General features: G+C 40.1%; 1 protein-coding gene across 2 annotated transcripts in view; it reads right to left on the bottom strand.

Moving 5' to 3' along the window:
* Positions 1-3,980: 3,980 nt before the first annotated feature.
* The window catches only part of SPTLC2 (serine palmitoyltransferase long chain base subunit 2), a 102,386-nt gene continuing 84,335 nt past the window's right edge, over positions 3,981-22,031 (bottom strand). Inside the window, exons 10-12 of one of the 2 annotated variants that reach the window (XM_030319674.1) lie at positions 13,036-13,171; positions 9,813-9,942; positions 3,981-4,463 (exon numbers count right to left, since the gene is read on the bottom strand). In XM_030319674.1, the coding sequence (XP_030175534.1) occupies positions 4,344-4,463; positions 9,813-9,942; positions 13,036-13,171 (386 nt within the window). In that variant the 3' untranslated portion in view covers positions 3,981-4,343. Of the gene's footprint in view, positions 4,464-9,812; positions 9,943-13,035; positions 13,172-22,031 lie in introns of those variants that run through there. The other variant, XM_030319675.1, reaches the window with a different exon arrangement.

The raw sequence follows: 22,031 nt of genomic DNA on the forward strand, positions 1-22,031 counted from the left end.
GTTAAGCAGGTAGCAGTTTATCTTATGTTCTCGGGCTGCATTTAAGCAAATAGCTGCTCAACAGCCAAGAAGAATCTTTTGATTTTCATGACTCCCCGCTTCATGACCCCTTCGGCCTATGCTGATTTTACCTGTGGGAGACGGTCAACAGTTCTGAACTTCATGAAGGCAGACAGAGGAAAAGCACTACACTCTTTCCCCTTTTCTAACAGCACAGGTTATAGCCACCAGAGATTAAAGCCCATGGTGGCTTACCTAGAACACCAGGGAAGGAAAGACACCCTGGGAATTCGGTCCCAGCCGTTCTTCACACAAGAGAGCCAGGAGACAGTCAGTTGTATTTGATCTCCTGTCGATGGTTTTGCCACATCCCGACAAATTCTTACAAAACAAGAATTGCCCAAATTCTTTTTCTTCACTGCCTAAGCTGCCCAATCTGGTATGATTGGGGCCAGAGCCTTATCAATTAGGAAAGGGGGCGGGGTGGGGGGAAAAACAGGGAGGTAGTGGTAGATAGCGTCCCCTTTTCCCCCTTCCCTGAGAAGCCAGGAAATCTCTCCACGTAAGCCATTTTCTCCTGGTTTTCACTAACAGAAATGAAGCAGAGCATATTAAACACTAGGAAGTTCAGCTAGACTGTAATAGTCATAACAAACTTAGATATAAGTTCCCTCAAGTAGGGCACAAAGAAGCTCACTATCTCCCCTGAAAGGTAAGGCTGAGTGTCCCAAGAAAAGAGTATCTGACCTAGCGATCCTCCAAACACAGCACCACCACGTATGTTTTCTCTGGACTTGAAATTCTAACAATCAAGAATCGGAAGGTAGAGAAAGAAAGGCCAAATATAGGAGGGAGGGATTACAGAGAAAAATCATTGGCAGAATATTCAATTCCTGGGCTTCTGAAAGGGCACTGAGCAAATACCCAGCCCTTAGCAGTTGTACAGGGTATTTCTGTTCACCTTGCATGACTGCATCAGGAAGAAGGATGCTGTGACCTTCTGAAGTCCTCACCCTATCATGAAAACTTAAGATAGTAACTACAGGACTAAGATGTCAAGTTCTTCAAACAAGCAAGCAGTATTTGGGGGTTCTGGAGATGATTTATTTTTTTTATTTCTTAGAGCACGCACACGAGATGGGGAGAGAGGCAGAGGGAAAGAGAAAGAATCTTGAGCAGGCTTCACGCTCAGCACAGAGCCCCACGCGGGGCTCCATCCCATGATCCTGGGGCTCATGACCTGAGATGAAATCAAGAGTTGGATGCTTACCCAGGCGAGCCACCCAGGTGCCCCTAGACTAGGATGATTTTTTTTAAGTTTGAGAGAGTATGAGGAGTGTGCATGTGAGTGGGGGAGGGACAGAGAGAGAGAGAGAGAGAGAGAGAGAGAGAATCCCAAACAGGCTCTGTGTTGTCAGCTCGAGCCCAACTCAGGGCATGAACTCACAAATCATGAGATCATGACCTGAGCTGAAATCAAGAGTAGGACACTTAACCAACTGAGCCACCCAGGTGCTCCTAGGGTGCTTTTTAAAGGGAAGACATTTTCTAGAGCAAAGCAAAAAGTTGAAGTGCTCCAAAGACCCCAGTCCTGAAAATACTCTTTGCATATTTACTTGCTGTAGAGCGTATGCCATATTCTGGGGTAAAGCTTTTAAAATAAAGGCAGGAGGAGAATCTGCCACTGCCTCTTGATCCATTCTTTGTGATTGTGATGTCTCCTAGGTATAAATTTCCTGGTTTCTGATGTGATCTGCAAAAAAAGGTCTTATAAACCTGAAATGGATAAAGGCAATGCTAAATAGAAAGAGGGATGAGAAAAAGTAGTAAGCTTAGCCCCATCTCTACTGATTGACTCCGATTCTCAGCTTTGGCAGTAATAGTTAGCTGCTACCTGTTTGCATCCCATCAGATTTGTGAATCAGGCTGTGTTAAACCATGCATCAAACAATACCTATGTCTACTCATTCCCAATGACTGTATTTATATATACACCTGTATTTCCCCAGATGCTTGGTTAAATAATGATACTTGTGATATGACTGGACCCTAGATTTATATTACAGTTTCCAAGAAGAGACAACCAGCGAGTGTAACATTTTGTTCTCTAGAAAGCAGATATCCTGCTTTGCCTCACAGCTTTGTCTCTTCAAAAATAAACTTGTAACTTAACTACATTTATCCTGACATAACTTTGCACCAGCAAAGTGATGTGTGTGTGTGTGTATCTATCTATATATATATCTATACATATATATACATAGATATATATAGATATATATATATTTAAATGCCCATACTGACATTTTAAATTGCAGTGACTTCATGCAAGCCAAAGTAAAAAAGAGTAGCAGGTAAGTTCATTGCTTAAAGTTTGTGACTTTTGCAAACCCTACAACATTTGATAGTAACTACAGTGCAAACTCTGGTGCTCTAGTGGGGTTCTGTGTGAGGAACTAGATGTAGGGGAAAGGTTAGCAATGTATTTTTACAGGACTACTTAGTTGACACAATCTCTTTACTTCCATTTACACATGCTAAATATAGTCCCTGCATTTCTACTTGCTTCTTTCATTCACCTTTTCTATTGTTTAAAAAAGTAAAACAAAACCTTGGAGTATTTCAAAGGCTGAAGGCTCTCAAGATGTTGAGAGTGACCAAAGGTAACATAAGATGTGAAAACAAAACTTCCCCAACAATCATATTGCTTCTGTCCTCCCCTACGTGTATCTGCACAAACACCACAGCTGATGACAAGATACCCAGGAGAATTTGGACTGAGTATTTTTACCAGTTCAAGGAGTGATTTCAAAAACAGAGACGTGCAAAACTACTTTCACACAGTGTTCTTCCATTCTGTTCCCGATCCTTCCCCCATAATTACTTGATGGCTACTAAAAGACAAGCTGATTTTGGATATAATAAAGTCAAAAGTCCTCTTCACTTAAGCTTTGGTCAACAGAAAAAAGTAAGAGCTTTAACACGGTGGTTTTCAGATTTGTTCTTTGGTCAGGCAGTATAAAGCTCTCTGAATGAAGTCCCCTTACCTGCAAAGAGTCGAAATAGAGGATCCCAGTTTAGCAAAGAGATACAGGTGTTCAGGATTGCTCAAGAGGGAAAAAAAAAAAAAAAAAAAAAGGAAAAAAGAGAGAGACCCTAACCTCCAGATGCCAGATTAGAATTGTCTTAGGACATCAAGAATAACAAAAGAGAACTAGCAGTCAGAAGAGTAATATTTAAATGGGTCAGCTTCTAAAAAGGGTAAGTTAATAACTTTAATCCTTAAAGAGGAACATGACAAATGATTTCTGAGTAGAGGATTTACCAACATTTTCCTTTATCAGTTTAAATCCTAATCTGGACCCAGACCCAGGCAGAAAAGTAAACAGTATGAATCAACCACAGATGTTCCACCGGGAGTAATCCGTTCTCTCCACACTGCCCCGGCCCTCTGACCCCTGCAGGATGGCAGGTCACTCTGCCAAACAGCTGTAGACACAGAACACACAGCGAGGTGTGAGTCAGCTCCACCACAACAGGTCTGACCAGGGTGGGATGTGGGTACTTTTTGAACAATTTAAGTGTTTTAAATAGCAAGTGGGAGTGTTAGTTTAGAGCTTGGGGAAAACCCAAGAAAGTGGACATAACCCTCAGACGGTGACCATTACAAAGAAATATTTGATGGTGAAGGAAGAAATCATCTGGTGACCAGAACAAAATGGAATAAGACCAAGCCTTGGGAGGCTGCTGGCCAGAGGGAGATACATAATGAGGGGCGGTTTTAGCAATGTTAGTGTTTAGGTTTTCCTTAAATGGCTAAACTTGAGATGAAAGGAACACTTTGGTCGAATCCTTGACAGGTTAAATAAGGATTCTGAGGTTGGTGGCCTCTGAGACCTGGATGGGAAGTAAGTGGAAGGCACTTGCTCCCTGGGAAGGAGGGCCGGGTGAGTCTCTAGGCTGTAGTGCGGGGGACAGCAGGAGCTTTTGTAGCCAAGTCTGCAGGCGGCGGGGAGAGGGTAACGGCCTGCGTGGTTAGCCAGGGACAGGCTAGGGTCAGCGTGATTTCACAAGGAGAAGAGTTATAAAATAAAACATTTTTAATGGACAAAAAAGTAGAGCGGGTCACCTCTTTTTTGAAAGGTGAAATGTAGCAAAGGAAGAACGTGAAGCAGTTTTTTACTATTTACAAAATGCCATTTAGAGTGAGGTGGCCACCGTCAGTAGTTGAGGAAATGTCTTTCACGTGAGATGGCCACAGAAGTATGGTTCCTGGAACTGGCTCAGAAAAGCCACACACTGTCCTGGTAGGAAGAGTTCCTCCAAGGGAGCACCAAAAAGGCTCAGTCTTCTGTTTCTTCATATGTAGTCTCGTCAAAGGGCCTGTCCAGTAGAGGTACCAACCGATGACGGGAATACTTCAGTTGCAATAGGTCCCCAACTTCATCTATCTCTTTTAAAGCCTAAAATATGTAAGAGCAGAGGTTAGTCAGAGCCAGTAGGATGCAGGCATGCCTGGTGCTTTATTTTTCTAAAAACACTCATGGCAAGATTATCCTTTATGAGACCATTCGTGTCTAGTGCATTTACTCTGATCAGACTATAGGACAGCTGTGGAAAGAGCTGCTTTTTGAGCAAAAATGTCAGGCTGGTCATGAATAATGGGTTGTGAATAGCAATTATGCAGGATAAAGGGTATAATTCATCAAAGGACATTATGCTTGGTAGAAAAAGGAATATGCACCCTGAACTTGTCAGCCTGGCTACAACTATCCTCTCTCCTTTCGTATTCCAGTACTTGTTGTTTCTATTATTAAAATACAAGAAAACCGATGAGAGGTCTGTGTTGAGATGCCTTCTACATGCAAGATGAAGAGAGCACCCAAGGTGGACTGCTGATCAGACTTACTAAGAAAAAGAGGAAGCTGGGGCGCCTGGGTGGCTCAGTCGGTTAAGCATCAGACTTAGGCTCAGGTCATGATCTCACCGTTTGTGAGTTTGAGCCCCGTGTTGGGCTCTGTGCTGACAGCTCAGAGCCTGGAGGCTGCTTTGGATTCTCTCTCTCCCTCTGCCCCTCCCCTGCCCCTCCCTCTGTCTCTCTCTCAAAAATAAACAAACATTAAAAAAATAAAAAAGAAAGAAAGAAAAAGGGGAAGCTGTTAGGAGACTCTGGGTAGGTAATGGACAAGGTGTAAGTGAGGGAGCAAGAACAGACAGAACCAGGATTTAAACTCAGGTATGAGTCTGAACTCCAAAATCCTAATCTTGAGAGATCATCTTGTCTTCCCATCAAAACTAATTAGCTCAGTATAACTTTCTTTCTTGTAAAACTTGCTTTTTTGTTTTTCAAAGAAATTCAAATGCTAAGATAAGTTATGAAATGAAAAGTCTCTCCCTGTCACCCGTTTTTTTTTTTGTTTTTTTTTTGAGAGTGCATGTGTGAGCGGGGGAGGGGCAGAGAGAAGGAGAGAAAATCCCCAGCAGGCTTTGCACTGTCAGAGCAGAGCCTGATGCGGGGCTCAATCTCACAACAGCGAGATCATGACCTGAGCCAAAATCAAAAGTTGGATGATTAACGGGCTGAGCCACCTAGGCACCCCAAAAAATCTCTTCCTGATTGCTACACCAGTCCTATCTGGTAGAGGTAATTGTTATTTTTTATACGTGTATGTTTTTTAAAAAATGAACTCTCGGGGCGCCTGGGTGGCGCAGTCGGTTAAGCGTCCGACTTCAGCCAGGTCACGATCTCGCGGTCCGTGAGTTCGAGCCCCGCGTCAGGCTCTGGGCTGATGGCTCAGAGCCTGGAGCCTGTTTCCGATTCTGTGTCTCCCTCTCTCTCTGCCCCTCCCCCGTTCATGCTCTGTCTCTCGCTGTCCCAAAAATAAATAAACGTTGAAAAAAAAATTAAAAAAAAAAAAAAAATGAACTCTCAGCTGAAGTATAACATATATACGGCAAAGTGCACGAATCACAGTCAGTTCACACACTTAATCTTTCCAAAAAGCAGCCCAGAGAGTCAGATTAGAGGATCCAATATAAGAAAGCGATATGTGTTCACAATTTCTCAGAAAAAATCTAATAGAAGGACAGAGAAACTCTAAGCCCAGATACTTCCCAAAGAAATCCAAAGACAGCAAAAATTTGTAATCCTAGGTTCTAAGGCTTTTTACTAAGAGTGCCCCATGCAGGTCACAGAATGCAGTTTGCATGGCAGCTCTCCGGCCCTATTATTCATTCCCCAAGCGCCTGTGGATGTTACCCCGTGGATCCAGTAACAAACCTGGGGCGAAGGGCCCCAGCTTCGGAGACAGGGCTCTGTCTAGGACACCCTAATTAGACTAAGAAATGGAAAAGGTGGGCAGTAGTAGCCGAGTGTGACTCTCTAAATTTCCATCACGTCATACACATCTTCTGTTCACTCTTACGGTTACAATTTCATATGAAAATGTATACCTTCACTTCATAAAAGGGAATCAACTGATTATTAGTAAAAGACACATTTGCCTGTTCTTAAATTTAACTTTTTTTTTTTTTTTCCAACATTTATTTATTTTTGGGACAGAGAGAGACAGAGCATGAACGGGGGAGGGGCAGAGAGAGAGGGAGACACAGAATCGGAAACAGGCTCCAGGCTCTGAGCCATCAGCCCAGAGCCCGACACGGGGCTCGAACTCACGGACCGCGAGATTGTGACCTGGCTGAAGTCGGACGCTTAACCGACTGCGCCACCCAGGCGCCCCTTAAATTTAACTTTTAAAACTCAGTGTTTGTAGAGAGAAAAAAAAACCCACTGGTAAATAGTATTCCTTAATTTATGTAGAAGAAAAAAAATTTTTCACTGCAAATGTGGAAAATATAGAAAGCAAATTAAGAGCTGCACTTCAGAATGCTATCAGAACAGTGGTATCTTCAAGAAAATGTTTAACCGAAAGTTCCATATGTAAATAAATTAAGAGTGACTTCAGCTGGAAGAACCCATTAACCATTTATCCCCCTGACCTCTGATACAGGATTTATTAATTTAAAACAACACATGACTTATGGAAGATCACAAAGGAAAGGACATTTATGACCTCTGACTTCAGAAAGACCTGATTTTTTTTATTGATGTAAAAAAGAAAATGAATAGAAAGAAAAAAAAAAACCCACAGTATCCCAAAGGGATCTAGATTACATGATTTCCTCTGATCCCACACCAAATATTTCAGATAAATTGGTTTTATTTATTTATTAAAGATAAAGTTGTACCTAGAAACTGTTAGTTTGCCATTATATAGGTTACCTGGTTAGATTAGAAATAAGAAACTGCTACAAGTTCCACCATCTGTTAAATAATCTACACTCAACCTCTGGACAGGGTGAGATGGGTTCTTAGGAAAAAAAGATGAGTAAATCAGAATTGAGTTTGGTCCTTGAATAAGAGAATATTCTAGGACAGCTGTACCCCAGAGATGATCGATAACCTTGCCCTTCTCATTTTTAAAAGTAACAGTTTTATTGAGATACAATTCATAAGCCATAAGTCACCTTTTATTTTTAATTGATTAATCTTTATTTTTGAGACAGCAAGAGAGTGTGCGAGTGGGGGAGGGGCAGGGAGACAGGGAGAGAGGGAGGGAGATTGGGTGGGGGGGGGGGTGGAAGAATCTTAAGCAGGCTCCACACTCAGCATGGAGCCCAAAGCAGGGCTTGATTCCATGACCCTGGAATCCTGACCTAAGCTGAAATCAAGAGCTCAACCTACTGAGTCACCCAGGCACCCCAAATTGTAAAGTGTACAATTCAGTGTTTCTTAGTATATTCACAGAGGTGTACAACTTTCACCATGTAATCTTAAAGCATTACCACCTCAAAAAAGAAACCCCACACTCTCATCCTCATCCCTGCCTCCTCCCAGACCCTGAAAACCACCAATCTATTTTCTGTCCCTATGGATTTGCCTGTTCTGTACGTTTCATATAATGTGGTCTTTTGTGCCTGGCTTCTTTTACTTAGCATAATGTTTTCAAGGTTCATCCATGTTGTAGGGGCCAACTTCATTCTTTTGCATATAGTTATTCAGTTGTCCAGTACCACTTGCTGAAGAGAACATTCTTTCCCCATTAACTAGTCTGAGCTCTCCTGTGGAAAAATCAATTGGCCATAGGTGCATGGGTGTACTTATGCACTCTCACCACCATTGGTTGATATGTCTATCCTTAAGCTAGCACCCCACTGATTTAATTACTTTGTAGTAAGTTTCAAAACTGGAGAGTTTGACTCCTCCAACTTAGATTTTCCATTTCCATACTGTTTTGGCTATCAGGGGCCCCTTACAGTTCCTTATGAACTTGAGGATCAGCTTTTCCATTCCTGCTAAAAAAAAAGCCACTGGAATTTTGACAGAGACTGCATTAGATCTACACATTTTAGAGTTTTCAGTATACAAGTTTTTCATATCATTGGTTTAATTTATTCCTGGGTATTTTATTGTTTTGAATGCTAGCATAAATGAAATTTTCTTAATTTCCTTTTTGTTTCTTCACTGCTGGTATTGGGAAACGTCCTAACTTTGTGCTGATTGTTTATTTTTTTATTTTTTTTATTTTTTTAATGTTTATTTATTTTTGAGAGACAGAGACAGCATGAGTGGGGGAGGGGCAGAGAGAGAAGAAGACACAGAATCCGAAGCAGGCTCCAGGCTCCGAACTGTCAGCACAGAGCCCAACGCAGGGCTCGAACTCACGAGCTGTGACATCATGACCTGAGCCGAAGTCAGATGCTCAACCAACTGAGCCACCCAGGCGCCCCTGTGCTGATTGTTTACTCTGCAACTCTGCTAGCTATGTTTATTAGCTCTAGAGGTTGGTTTTGGTTTTTCTGTGTGTGAATTTTATGGCATTTCTATGTAATCATGTCACATGGCTCATTACACACAAAATGCATTTGTACCTCATAAGGCTCATGTTTACCTCCATAAAATATCGGAGGACAAAACAACTTCAAGAAACCTTTGGTTTCAAAAAATGCACTTTATGCTTCAAGAAAAACTAAATGGGAGGCAAAATCAAACAATTCCTTAAGTGGATCTTACAGAAAGGGTGAGAATTCTGAACTGGCAAACATATTTATTGGCAACATAAATCTACTTCAATATCTTGGCTACATCTAAATTCTTTCATGAATGTGTATAGTCTTTGGGAGCCAAAGCTCTTGTTAGAAGACAGTGTATTGCTGTAGCCATTGCTTGTAATGACACAGATCTTTTGTTAAAGGCACATCAAACTTTTAAACACCCAAATAAAAGAGAATAGAAGAAAAGTTGGTATCAGTGGGTTAAAAAAGAAATAATGAAGAAACTGACCAGTAAGATTTTTGAAAAATTGGAAAATCTATTGGACAAAATTTGAAAGGCACATCAAAATAAAGAAAAAGAAAAAGATACAGTATCAATAATACACTGAATCTAATTTCCCAGTGTTAGAATGTGATTAAAAATATAAATAAAGCTAAAGAAAAAAAAAAGGCTTGCAGTAGAAATAGTGCAAGGACAATTACACAGTTATAGTGGCCATAATAAGGGACAGAATAGAACAAGATAAAGCGAGAAATTCCCAGAGCTCTGATGGGTCTAGTGGGTGTTGCTAATGGCTTTGCGATTTATTTTGTAAACTGCAGTGTTTGAAGCAGCACTGTATACTCCCTCCTCCATTTTACCAGTCAATACCTCAGGTGCTCAAAGAACTTCAAGATCAACAGATGATTAATTTCATCTGACATCTAGGTGTGCTTAGTGTAGGTATGTTTATATCAAGGTCAAAGTGTCTACTTACAGTATCAAGTATTTCTTTGGTATGAGCTGCTGACAGGCAAAACCTGGCTCTGGACTCAATAATCGGAGTAGCAGGAAATCCCACCACAACTACCCCGATATTCCGCTTCAGCATCTCCCGTCCAAAGGCGCTGCAAGGGGAAAGCAGGGTAAGAATCAGGAAGAATAATAAACTACGGTCCAAAGGTCTTTGGTCCTGAATGATTTAAACTCAGGTGACACAGGCATTGGAGACTTCTATTAGAAATTTCCTCTAACTTCTTTTCAAGTTAAAATTGCCAGACTTCTTTAATTCAGTCCTAAAGTGGTCTTCTCCCAAATGGTTTCCTTCACAAAGATAAAGAATATAGTTGTCACAGACCAATTTTTAATAGGGCTTGACTAAAGTGATTTGCAGTTATAGCCTTAAAGTGTCCCTGACACATAAGAGTGGTTCAGAGGCTTCAAAATGAAGTTGAGTTTATTTTTTTTAATATTTTATTTATTTTTGGGAGAGAGAAAGAGACAGAGCAAGAGCCGGAGAGGGGCAGAGAGAGAGGGAGACACAGAATCCGAGGCAAGCTCTGGGCTCTGTGTGGACAGCTCAGAGCCTGGAGGCTGCCTCGGATTCTGTGTCTCCTTCTGTCTCTGCCCACCCCGCTCCCAAAAATAAATAAACATTTTAAAAAAACTAAAAATTTTAAAACCTTGTCCTTGAAATATTAGAATTGGCAGTAAATTTAAAGAATTCTTAAGATTACGGATGCAGAAGATCTGCTGTAACACAGACATCTTTCTGCTGGCAGAATGGCCGATTAGTATTAGCCCTCCAGACCAGGTATTTCTTTTTTTTTTTTTTTAAGTTTATTTATCTATTTAAGTAATCTCTACCCAACGTGGGGCTCAAACTCACCTGAGATCAAGAGTCGTACAACTCTTCAGACTGAGCTAGCCAGGTGCCCCAAAGACCAGGTATTTCTGATTTGGAATTTAGGATTTCCTTTGGTGTCTGTGAGGCAAACTCATCCCCAGGCTTCAGCTGATTTCCCAGACTACACAAAATTTATTTAACTCTCCACCCTAAACCAAAGTGATGGCACGTGGCCTCACTCCACATCTATATCTTGTCTAAATAACAGAATTCTAACTTTCATGTAAGTTCTTATTTGCTAATTATGTTGTTTCTTGTCTTTCCCTCTTGCTGACCTACCTTATTCCTTCTTGACTATTCCCTTAGCTCTTTAAAGCATTTGTTTGAGAATAAAAAATCCTCCACACTTTAGTTACATGAGTAACCAATTATGTAAGCGCCACCGTCTCTCCACTTCCTCTATACTTCTTTTGACCCCGAGCACCCTGCATCTTCAGTCACCCTCCCAAACGGCCTAGTGCTTTATTCACCCTTTCTAAATCTTAATCATTTTGCACAGTCAGGTTTCCCTTGTGTAGAATAGGTCAGACATAGTCCTCTCTAAAAAAACAGTTCTGGGGCACCTGGGTGGCTCAGATGGTTAAGCGTCCGACTCTTGATTTCGGCTCAGGTCATGATCTCACAGTTCATGGGTTTGAGCCCTGCATCGGGCTCTGTGCTGGTGCTCAGAGCCTGCTTGGGATTCTCTGTCTGCCCCTCTCTCTCTGCAACCCCCCCTCGCAAAATAAACATTTTCAAAAAAGGAAAGAAAGAAACAGTTCTAGACTAAGTCCTTCAGACCACACAACTCTTTGTTTATTTATGATAATTCCATTTAAAGAAGAGGGAGAAAATCTACACCTCTGCTTTGGTTCATTTCCTCCATCCCTGTAAGGCTATGAGGCCAAATGCGCATAGGACTTCCTGTTGAAAACTGAACTTTTTTTCCCTCAGTGGGCACTTTTCCCCAATTTCCTCCTCATTATCTTTGCAATCACCATACTTCTCCGCTTTAATTTTCCCTCCTATATCCACTTTAATAAACATTTACTGAGTGCCCTCTGAGTGACAGGGATCACGGTGGGCACTGGGGATTCAAAGATGAATAAAAATATCTGCTTCTTTAATGAGTTCAATTAAACCTGAGAAACGATCCTTATCCAGTTTTATATTTAAGATCAGTCAAAACCCACAAATCTGAAAAAATGTGCCTTTTTTTTAACCCGAGTCTATACTAAGTAGATAACTCCTTTCTAAAAAAAATTTTTTTTAACGTTTATTTATTTTTGAGACAGAGAGAGACAGAGCATGAACGAGGGAGGGGCAGAGAGAGAGGGAGACACAGAATCGGAAGCAGGCTCCAGGCTCTGAGCCATCAGCCCAGAGCCCCACGCGGGGCTCGAACTCACGGACCACGAGATCGTGACCCAAGCTGAAGTAGGACGCTTAACCGACTGAGCCACCCAGGCGCCCCAGATAACTCCTTTCTGATCTCTGATGCAGTTTTGCCTACTTTGCAAGTAACTATATTTGCTCACTTCATACTACTTTTCTTTCTTCCTTCCTTTTTTTTTTTTAAATTACTTTTCAAATGTCTTCTGGTTTTGTTATATACCTGGACTTGTCAAACACACTGGAAGCGGTTCCAGAGCAAGGCTTTCCATTATACACGAGTTGCACAAATCAAAGAAACTGGTGTAATCTGCAACAACACACCCTGACCTCAAGGCTTACGACTCCCCTCCGGGCACTGCATTTCAGCTCCACTCACCTTCTTGCTACCCCTCTATCGGCTAAGCATGTTCTTGTGCTATGGCATTTGCAGAGAACTTCTTTCTCTAAGTGGCTAACTCAGCTCCTTCAAGCTCACATGTCACCTTCCCTTTCCACTGGCTCACCCTGACCATTCCAAGTTAATACTGTCATCTGCCCACCCACAGGGTACTCTCCCCATCCCCTGCTCTACTTTTCCCCATAACATGTAACATCTTCTCACAAATTACATAACTTATTTATTACGTTTGTCTGACTTCTGCCCCATTAGAACATTAAGCTCCACAAGGACCAGGATTTTATTTTTGTGGTTTGTTCCCTGATCTATGCCAATCTCCTAGAAGAGGGCACTGAACTCAATATTTGTTTAATGAAAGACTAACAAGTTAACATTATTTCATAAATTGGAATCCACTATTTACGGAATTTCTAGCAAATGAAGGTAGGTTAATATAATGAAGCCAAGACAATTTTTCCTGACAAAATACATAAGCCTGAGTCTAACAGCACAGAAACCTTAAGTCTAATTAGAGACCCATCTGTAATCTGCAATAAAACATACCCAATTTTGGCTGGCATGTAGAGCATCAAAGGCACCACTGGAGAATCTTCATTTCCATAGATGATGAAGCCCATCTCTTTCAGACGTCTTCTGAAATACCTGGTGTTTTCAGCTAACTGCTGTATACATTCTTTGCCTGGAAAATCAAGAGGAGGAAAACAATAACACTAAGAAAAAGGAGTGGGGAAAAAGAGAGCAATCTCCTCTGTCTCCATTCTATCAATCAGTCCTATGTTTGGTTCCTCCCTCCTAACATAAAATATTTTCACATAACAAACTGTATGAAATATAAATACAAACAAATCTTGCTTTGTATTCTGTCACAGTAGATGTTGATAGCAGATTTTGTAATAATGTACAAAATGAAGTTTAACAATTAATGTTTTCACGGCACATTAGCATCATTAAACATTTTCAATATATCTCATTTAACATTCTTCTATCCCTTAACAGTAGGTACAATATTAACTATTATCTTCACTTTGCAGGTTGGGTGACTCCCACAAAGGTGGTGACTGGCCTGCAGTTACACATTAACAGGTGGCACAGCCAAGACAAGAATCTAGGTCCCTCGACTTCAATATTCATTCCAATGAACTATGCTGCAAATAATTTTACACACGAGACCAGAGATGGAGCCATTTGGAGCCCCAAACTTTCCCCTAAGAGTTTGGTTTTATGTTACCATTTCCCCGAAACTACTATCAGACAACAATAGCATATCCGTAATAATGTAAAATCATATTTTTAATCCCAGTCTGTTCATCTTCCTTACATAGGAATGGATTATAACAAACATTTCTCAAACCGCGGACTAAATATTTGAACTGGGTTTTGACATTACGGTAGGTAAATCTATGAACAGACGTCCACGAACAGACATCATGGAGAGCAAGCCTAAATTCAAAAGATCAGCGCGCAAAGGGCTCAGCACTGCTTAAGGGTCTTCCCAACCACAAATACTCACAAATAAGAAAGGGTTGCAGTCATCTTCTCACATATATTAGGGAGCCAACAAATTTGTATTTTTTAAAGTACAAGTGTCATATACCTCCAAAGATAAATTAATCAGTTGATCAGAGACACAGATGGTTAACAAACGTGCTTAGAATGCTAACATATCCATCCACTGATGCAAAGCCACTCTAGATAAGTCTGCTACAAATAACCCAAAATTAACACTTTGTGTAAATAATTTCAAGTTAACCAGAGAATAACACTCAAACTTAGACTCGATTAATGTGAACACTGAAGAACATCACTTAAGTTATGACATATGTCCTACACTAAAGCAGACATTAAAGTATGTTACATTTAAGTATATTGAGGATCTCTGAGCCCTGTGCCCAAGTTTTCCCTAGAAATACCAATACACGCTTAACTCTACATTTAGAAAAAGAGACTTCTACTTCTGGCCATGGTAAAATACCCAGGACCAGTTTTGCCTTTCTGCCGTTAACAACAGAAAACTGGACAAATCACATAAAACAAAATGTATATACAATGGTTTTCAAACACCAGGCCACAGGCAGTGCAGGACTATGCTGCTGGGGAGAAGGAAAACAATACAGAAGCCTCTGGATTGCCCCGTGACTGCCTAGAGGCAGGTCCCAGGCTGCTGCCCAGGGACAGGAACCTAGTCTCCTCAGTTGGGACACCAGCGATCAGAGTTGGGGATGCTAAGGTGGCTAGAATTTGCCGGGCAGCATACAGGAAAGGAGGGAGAAGTGTACAAAGAGAGAAGGGTGGGGGTCTACAGAAGGGTCCCCTTGAGCCTCTGGCTGAGTGTCATCTGCTTGTGCTTGAGAAGAAACCACCAGGGGCTGGGGAAAAAGCCAGCAGAAAGCAGCAGACTCAACAGTTCCCAGAGCTCATACGGAATTGGCAACAGTGTGTACTGTCACCTTCCAAAATGGAGAGTCACACGAGTCGTGGAGCTAAATTAGCCCTAGACTCAAAGTTGCTGTGGATCCACCCTTACAAACCTTAACAGCAAGTCTCAAAAGGATCCAACTAATTCCAAGAACAAAGTCCAACACTACCTAAAGGAATACAACAAAGTGCAGCCCCTGGTAATGTAAAATTTACAACATCTGGCATACAATAAAAAATTCCAGCCATTCAAAGAAACGGGAAAATATGACCCACCAACCAGGAGGTAAGTCACTCAATAGCAATAGACCATAAATAAGAGTACCAGCAGACAAGGATGCACAAAATGCTATTGTAAATATGCTCCATACATTCGGAAAAGTGGGGGGAAAACACGATAAAAGGGAGAAAGGAAATATGCTGATGAATCTCAAAAAGCATTATGCTACATGAAATAAGTCAGACACAAAAGACTATACACTGAGTGCATTCATATATAGGAAATTCTAAGAAAGACATAATTATAGAGACAGAACACAGGTTAGTGATTGCCAGGGAGTGGAGAGAGGACTGGCTGCAAAGGGGTATGAGGGAACTCCTGGGGAGTGACAAAAACATCCTATTCCTCGACTGTGGTGTGATTGCCTGACTACATTCATTGGTCAACGCTCATGGAATTATACACTTAAAGCTGGTGAATTTTACTGTATACAAATGATATCTCACTAAAGATGGTTTTTAAAAAATTGAGTGATACACCTGCATATTAGTATACATTTTTTTCTGCATTCACCTTATTATTTTGCAATTTGCTACCTTTTTCTCATCACAAACCAAATAGCTAAGAAAATTTTTTTTCATTGCAAATGGCAAGACTTCATCCTAAAAAAAATTTTTTTTTCTCATTCCAAGAATATCAAGAAAAATTATCAAGGGAAAGGGGGCGCCTGGGTGGCTCAGTCGGTTAAGCATCGACTGCGGCTCAGGTCATGATCTCACGGTTCGTGAGTTTGAGCCCTGCGTCGGGCTCTGTGCTGTCAGCTCGGAGCCTGGAGCCTGCTTCAGATTTTGTGTCTCCCTCTCTCTCTGCCATTCCCCCCTGCTCCCACTCTGTCTCTCTGTCTCAAAAATAAATAAAAAACATTAATTAAAAAAAATTTTTTTGAAAGAAAAATTATCAAGGAAAAGAAGAAATCTTAGGAGATGAAGACCTTAACTTTTTCAATTACTATATCATTCTAAGCAATTTTTCTCTAACAGAAGGAAGTGAAAATCTCAGGTGCACGATTCATCACCATCTGCCCCCAGACAAGAAGAGTCCCAGGAGAACATACATCTAAAATGACACTCATGTCACACAACCTGAAGACAGTGGGAGTAGGCATTTAGGATCCCCAACTTATATAGCCCCATTATTGCTGACTAGCGTTCCTTTGTAAAGATACACCACTTTTTTTTTGTTTGTATACTCACGTGCTAATGGACATCAGAGATCACCAACCTTCATTTTGGCAGCTATTAAAAGTTGAGATTAAAAAGAATTCTCTCCTACATATATATCTAGGTATCATAGTCACACTAGAATTGAAATACAATTTAAAAATAAATTTAAAAAAAAGAAGAAATTAATAGCTCCATTTCATTTGATCCCAACTGCTTTTAGATGGGTATAGTAAAAGAATGTACTATTGACAAAAAGAAACTGCCCGCAGGTGTTAAATTACTTTTTCTAAGGCCTTTCTTTCAGTAGGAGGCAGATCAATGTTTTCTGGGTCTGTCAGTGTTTTTTCTTCTACACCACATCAAGAAATTATGTATTTTTCAAACTTTAAAGAGCACAGCCCTTTACCGGGTAAGAGTATCTGTGTCCTATTTTTAAAACAGCACTTACTGGCAAATGAATAGGGTAGGGGTGAATGGGTGCAGGAGCCTAGGGAGACACAGGGCAAGTACAAGACAAGTGAAAAATAGTTCTTCCAATGAACTCACCCTGAACAGCAGACCGCAGTCACTGCTGGTGAGTATGGGGAATAAAGACCGAGAGGAAGTGTCAAGACCAGTGCTAAAGAAAGAAGTCAACTCAATCACAAATGGCAGCAAATCATACAAGTTCAGTGGTCTATTTATGCTACAAAAGTCGCAGCCTGAACCATGAACTGCTAATATTTGACTATTTGTGACCTAAAAATGGCAATTTCTTGTGGTACAACCTAATAATATCAAAGATAATAATAGGAAAAATAAACAAATAATAGCACACAATTCAGTAAGCTCTGGCATTTACATATACTGGGAAGTAGTTAAGTGGTTATTCCTTTTTTTGACGTGACACTGAATTTTGAAGACAACACCGTTACCTATTTTGAATTAAATATCACCTAAAATACTAGTTAACATTAATGCAAGAAGTGTAACTGCTACTTAAGTCCAATCTGCTAGCTCAGTTCTAAGAAGTTTTCTTACTACAGAGTTGCCGCAAGTTATAACAGGCTGGAAGAATAGTCTAAGAGGGATTTAGACCATTTCTTTTTCTTTTTTCTTTTTTTTTTTTATTTAAGTAAACTCTACACCCAATGTGGGGCTCAAACTCATGACCCCAAGACCAAGAGTCTGACCAACTGTTAGGGATTTAAAACATGTAAAGTGTAAAAAGAAGGTTTAGTCTTGTCTTAAAAAATCTAACTCTTAAAATGTCTTTATCTTTTTAAGAACACAGATGGTAATAGAAGAGGCCAGCATTCTTCTCTACTTTGCAAACATAAATCTTTACTTTTAAGGATGATAAAAAGCATCAAAGCAATTAAAAAAAAAAAAAAAACTTAATACTGATTCTCTTTAACTTTACAACTAAGCCTTGCTGTGTGGCCGTGAGTTTGGAGTTCTTCAATATGGTTAAATGAAACCATTTTTAGAACTTCCTTAATAAAATCTACAGCTTGGCATGAAAAAAAGAAAAGGAAACAGGAGCACATAATTTCATTTCTCAGAAAATGTAAGAGATAACTTTAATACATCATTTTTAGTCCTCAACTTCTTTGCAATGAATTTTATGCTTAGGAAGTAATGAAGGATCAATAGATTGTGATGGCATCATTAGATTTAGTTCTTTTAAGGAAACAAAACCTCAAAAGGTGGGGCATCACAACTATCTACCTATTGATAACCACTATGTATTAATAACTTCAAGTCACCATTACAAGATAGGATTAGATTTGGAGCTATAATTATTAACCCTGCCAAATAGATTGTGAGGTTGTACCAAATGCATTCCAGATGTTCTCCAAAAGGAATATTTTTATCAAGTCTTAATCCAGATTCCTCACGATTGCCAGCCATGTGAACTTAATGTTTGAAGGAACTACTGGATTATTACTCAAATAAAATTTCGTAAGCCCTCCCAGACAGGTATCAATCAGAACAGCTAGTGTTCTATGAGCTACAAATTTTCTGAAGTCTCAGGACTGGTTACAAAAACAACAGGACAAGACCTATGTATAGAGTAAGGGGATAAAAAAGGGAGCATTTTGTCTGAAATGGCATTAGTGCTAACTACTCAGAACTTATTCTTCAAAAATTATAGCATGTACTCACCTGCTTAAATAGCAATATAATTGTCAATTTAGCTGATGAGCTTTTATATAACTTATAACATAATCAACAAAATGTGTTTGAGTCTGCAACTTCAAAAATAACATCTCTGGTGTTAACTGAAATCTTTCAAAATAAAGGACACAAATATAAATGATGTTCAGCCAGATCTGATCCCCTAACTCACATCATACTCCATTACACAGTTCCTAATCTTCTTAGATTTCCTGGATATGCTGATACAATCTGCTTTCCTGGGAAAAATAAAATAAAATTACTGCTACTCTTCAGACTTACACTTTCCAGTTAATTATAACGGGCTGAAAGAATTTGAAATTGAAGAACTTCTTCTCCCTCGCCGCTTTTTCTTCAAGGTCATAATCTCAAAGTAGGTAAGGGTTTTCTTAATTGAGGGTCCCCCAAACAAAACAGCCCCAAGAATGGGTTCAATTGGTTTTCAGCTTTAACTACAAGGTAAGGGTTATTAAGGCAGGATAAAATATGGAAAAATACTACCCATCACCTTGTTCTAATTTAAACTATAAAAAATGTTATATTGTGGACAGTTCACATAGAATCTCTTTAATACTATAGGTCTAAGAATTGAATTTAACTATCAATCTTTTAGTTTAATCATCTATCCAAATGGCTTATTTTTGCATTTGGAAAGTTACTTTTTCTAATATTTTACTTTGGTTAGATCATACTGCCAAGTGAAAAGCAACTATGTTTCACTCTAGTGGTTTTTCTCTTGAAAAGCATTTTAGAAAAGTAGAATAAACTCACACATTGTGTACTTACTTTGCCTATGTTAAACATGTGTCTCCACTCAAATCTAAAATGGGGTTATATCTTAAAGATCTCTTAAACAAGTATTATATTGTATTAAGTAAATGAGATCACATGCAAACTATGTTTTCAAAGGCTATTCCCATAGTGATTATGGAAGCTCTTAGTACTGATTCCCTTCAAGGCACAGAAAGTATGTAGTATAGCAAGCAGGGTGCCAGGCTCACTAAATGCTTCTTCCCTTTCCTTTGGCTGGTAAAGCAATTTCTAAACTGTATTTCATTTCAGTTGCTATATCTCTAAATATTACCAAGTCCATTACCAGCCAGCCTTATCTTCTAATAAGATACTACTGTATAGTCTCCCATAAGTGAATGGAAGAACATGTTGATTTATATTAATGTAAATGAACTTGGCATTCTCTTTTTTTTTTTAATTTTTTTTTTAATGTTTATTTATTTTTGAGACAGAGAGAAACAGAGCATGAATGGGGGAGGGTCAGAGAGAGGGAGACACAGAATCTGAAACAGGCTCCAGGCTCCGAGCTGGCAGCACAGAGCCCGACGCGGGGCTCGAACTCATGGACCGTGAGATCATGACCTGAGCCGAAGTCGGACGCTTAACCGACTGAGCCACCCAGGCGCCCCTTGGCATTCTCTTATATGAGTGGTGCTACATCTAAATGTAATGTTAGGACAACAGCTCAATCTCTTGCTTGGCTGGAAGTATTCTGGGCTTAGCTGAAGAGGGAGTCAGGTCTGCCTTAACTATTGCTATTACAGCAGTTCCACGAACTGTAAATTATTTGCACGGTAGAAAATCTCAGATGCAATCACGACACTTTCAAAAGAGACAAGTAAACCTTGGCTACGATACTTAAACCACAGTGTCTTTCCTACACCACATCAATAATTTCTGAGAAGAGACTTAGTGGGGTTGCCCTCCTTTCCCTTTTAGAAACTGGCAAATTTAAGAGTTATTTTGCAGCTGGGGAAAGTAAACCAATGCCAGGAGAGGCTAAGTAACTCCAAGAGGAGGAACCAGGATTTGAACTCCCTGGTTCTTCTAGTTTCAAAGACTGTACCCTCAACCACTGCTCACAGATCCTGTTTAGCTTCTGTATTAAGTAGGACATAAAAGGGAATGGTAGTTAACAGGAATGTAAAAAAAGAACTGAGTAACTGTTTAATTAAAGTCACTGATGGTGCCTGCTGGAGCCTCCCTTGGAGACTTACCTGCCTCTTAAGAATCTTACACTAACCCTGCCTCCACCACTCCAGCTCTGGAGGCCACACATCTCCTTGATTCTTGGGCCCTGATCCATCTGTTCCTAGGGAAAGAGTTGGTGCCGAGAGATTTCCTTTCATCCCGCATCCTTCGTATAATAGCACTTCAACCAGTATTAAGGGTTAAATTGTTTCAAGCTTATTCTGACCCAAGTCCCTTGATCTGTAGCAGACCTGACTGACTTTCTCTGAGATTTGCAGACCACTGGCCTTGAGGAGTGAAGGACCAAACTTTCTCAGAAGATAAGATCTGACTACATTTGAAAGCAGTTATTGCTGCTGCCAGCAATTCTGTTCACACTCATGTCAACAGAGGAGTGGCTGCCTGGGCACCTGCTTCTCTTGCATATATCCCCCTCCCTTTTCCTGTGCATTCCCTTTTAAAACCTTCTGGCTTCCCCTGGATGGGGCAGATGGTCTCTGAGATATTAGTCCACCATCTTCCTATGTTGCCCGCTTCCTGAATAAAGCAACCTTTCCTTTCCCAACATCACCTGTCTCTCCACTATTGACTTTTGAGCGGCAAGGAACCAAATCTAAGATTGGAACGAGTTCTCTTGTCTAGTAACACTTCCAAATTTCCATTCTAAGATTTCAGTCACTGCTCTATCTTCCAATAGGGGGCATCCTGCAAAATTTCAGTCAACCACTGACAGTGTTTCTCAATAAGACTGCTATTGGCATATGGGACACAATTCTTGGTTGTTAAGGCTGTCCAGTGTCCTGAAGAACACTTAGAATCATTGGCCCCTTGGCAATAAATGCCAATACCACCACCCCACAGCCTAATCTGTGACAACCAAAAATGCCCCTAGATTTTTCCAAATATGTCTTAGGAAGGCAGCACTGCTCCTGGTTAGTTGAGAGCCACTACTGGCCCTAACGTTCTTTCTTCATAGGAACCATGGGTTTCTTTTCTCTTTACCCTTAAACTTGAGTTGGAGACACATTAGCTATATGATCTTGGGTATGTTTTTACCTCCCCTAGATTCAATTACGATATTACCAATTATGTAGAGGAAGATATAAATGTGGAGCAATCTGGTATATTTAAAGTGTAAAACCACACATGGGAAAACCCAATGTAAAATATGAACTAAATGACTAGCAGTACATTAAAACACAATACTTTATGACTAGGTAGGGCTTCTTTTCAGCAGACCCTTTTCTTACCTTTCTGGAATTTTATTTCTATTCCATTACTTTGACTATTAGAAATTATTACAGTTTATATAATAAATTGTACTCCCCCATTACTCTACTCTTTTCAGTTCTCCTCCTTTTATTAAGATATAATTCACATCCTGTAACATTCACCCTTTTAAAAATGTACAACTCAATGGTTTTTAGCATATTCAAAGTTGTGCAGCCATCACTAGTATGTAATTCATCTCTCACAAAAGAAACTCCTTACCCGTTAACAGTCATTCCCCATTTCCCTCTCCCCACTGCCCTGAGCAA

The sequence above is a fragment of the Lynx canadensis genome, chromosome B3 (assembly GCF_007474595.2).
Source record: "Lynx canadensis isolate LIC74 chromosome B3, mLynCan4.pri.v2, whole genome shotgun sequence".
Classification (NCBI taxonomy): domain Eukaryota; kingdom Metazoa; phylum Chordata; class Mammalia; order Carnivora; family Felidae; genus Lynx; species Lynx canadensis.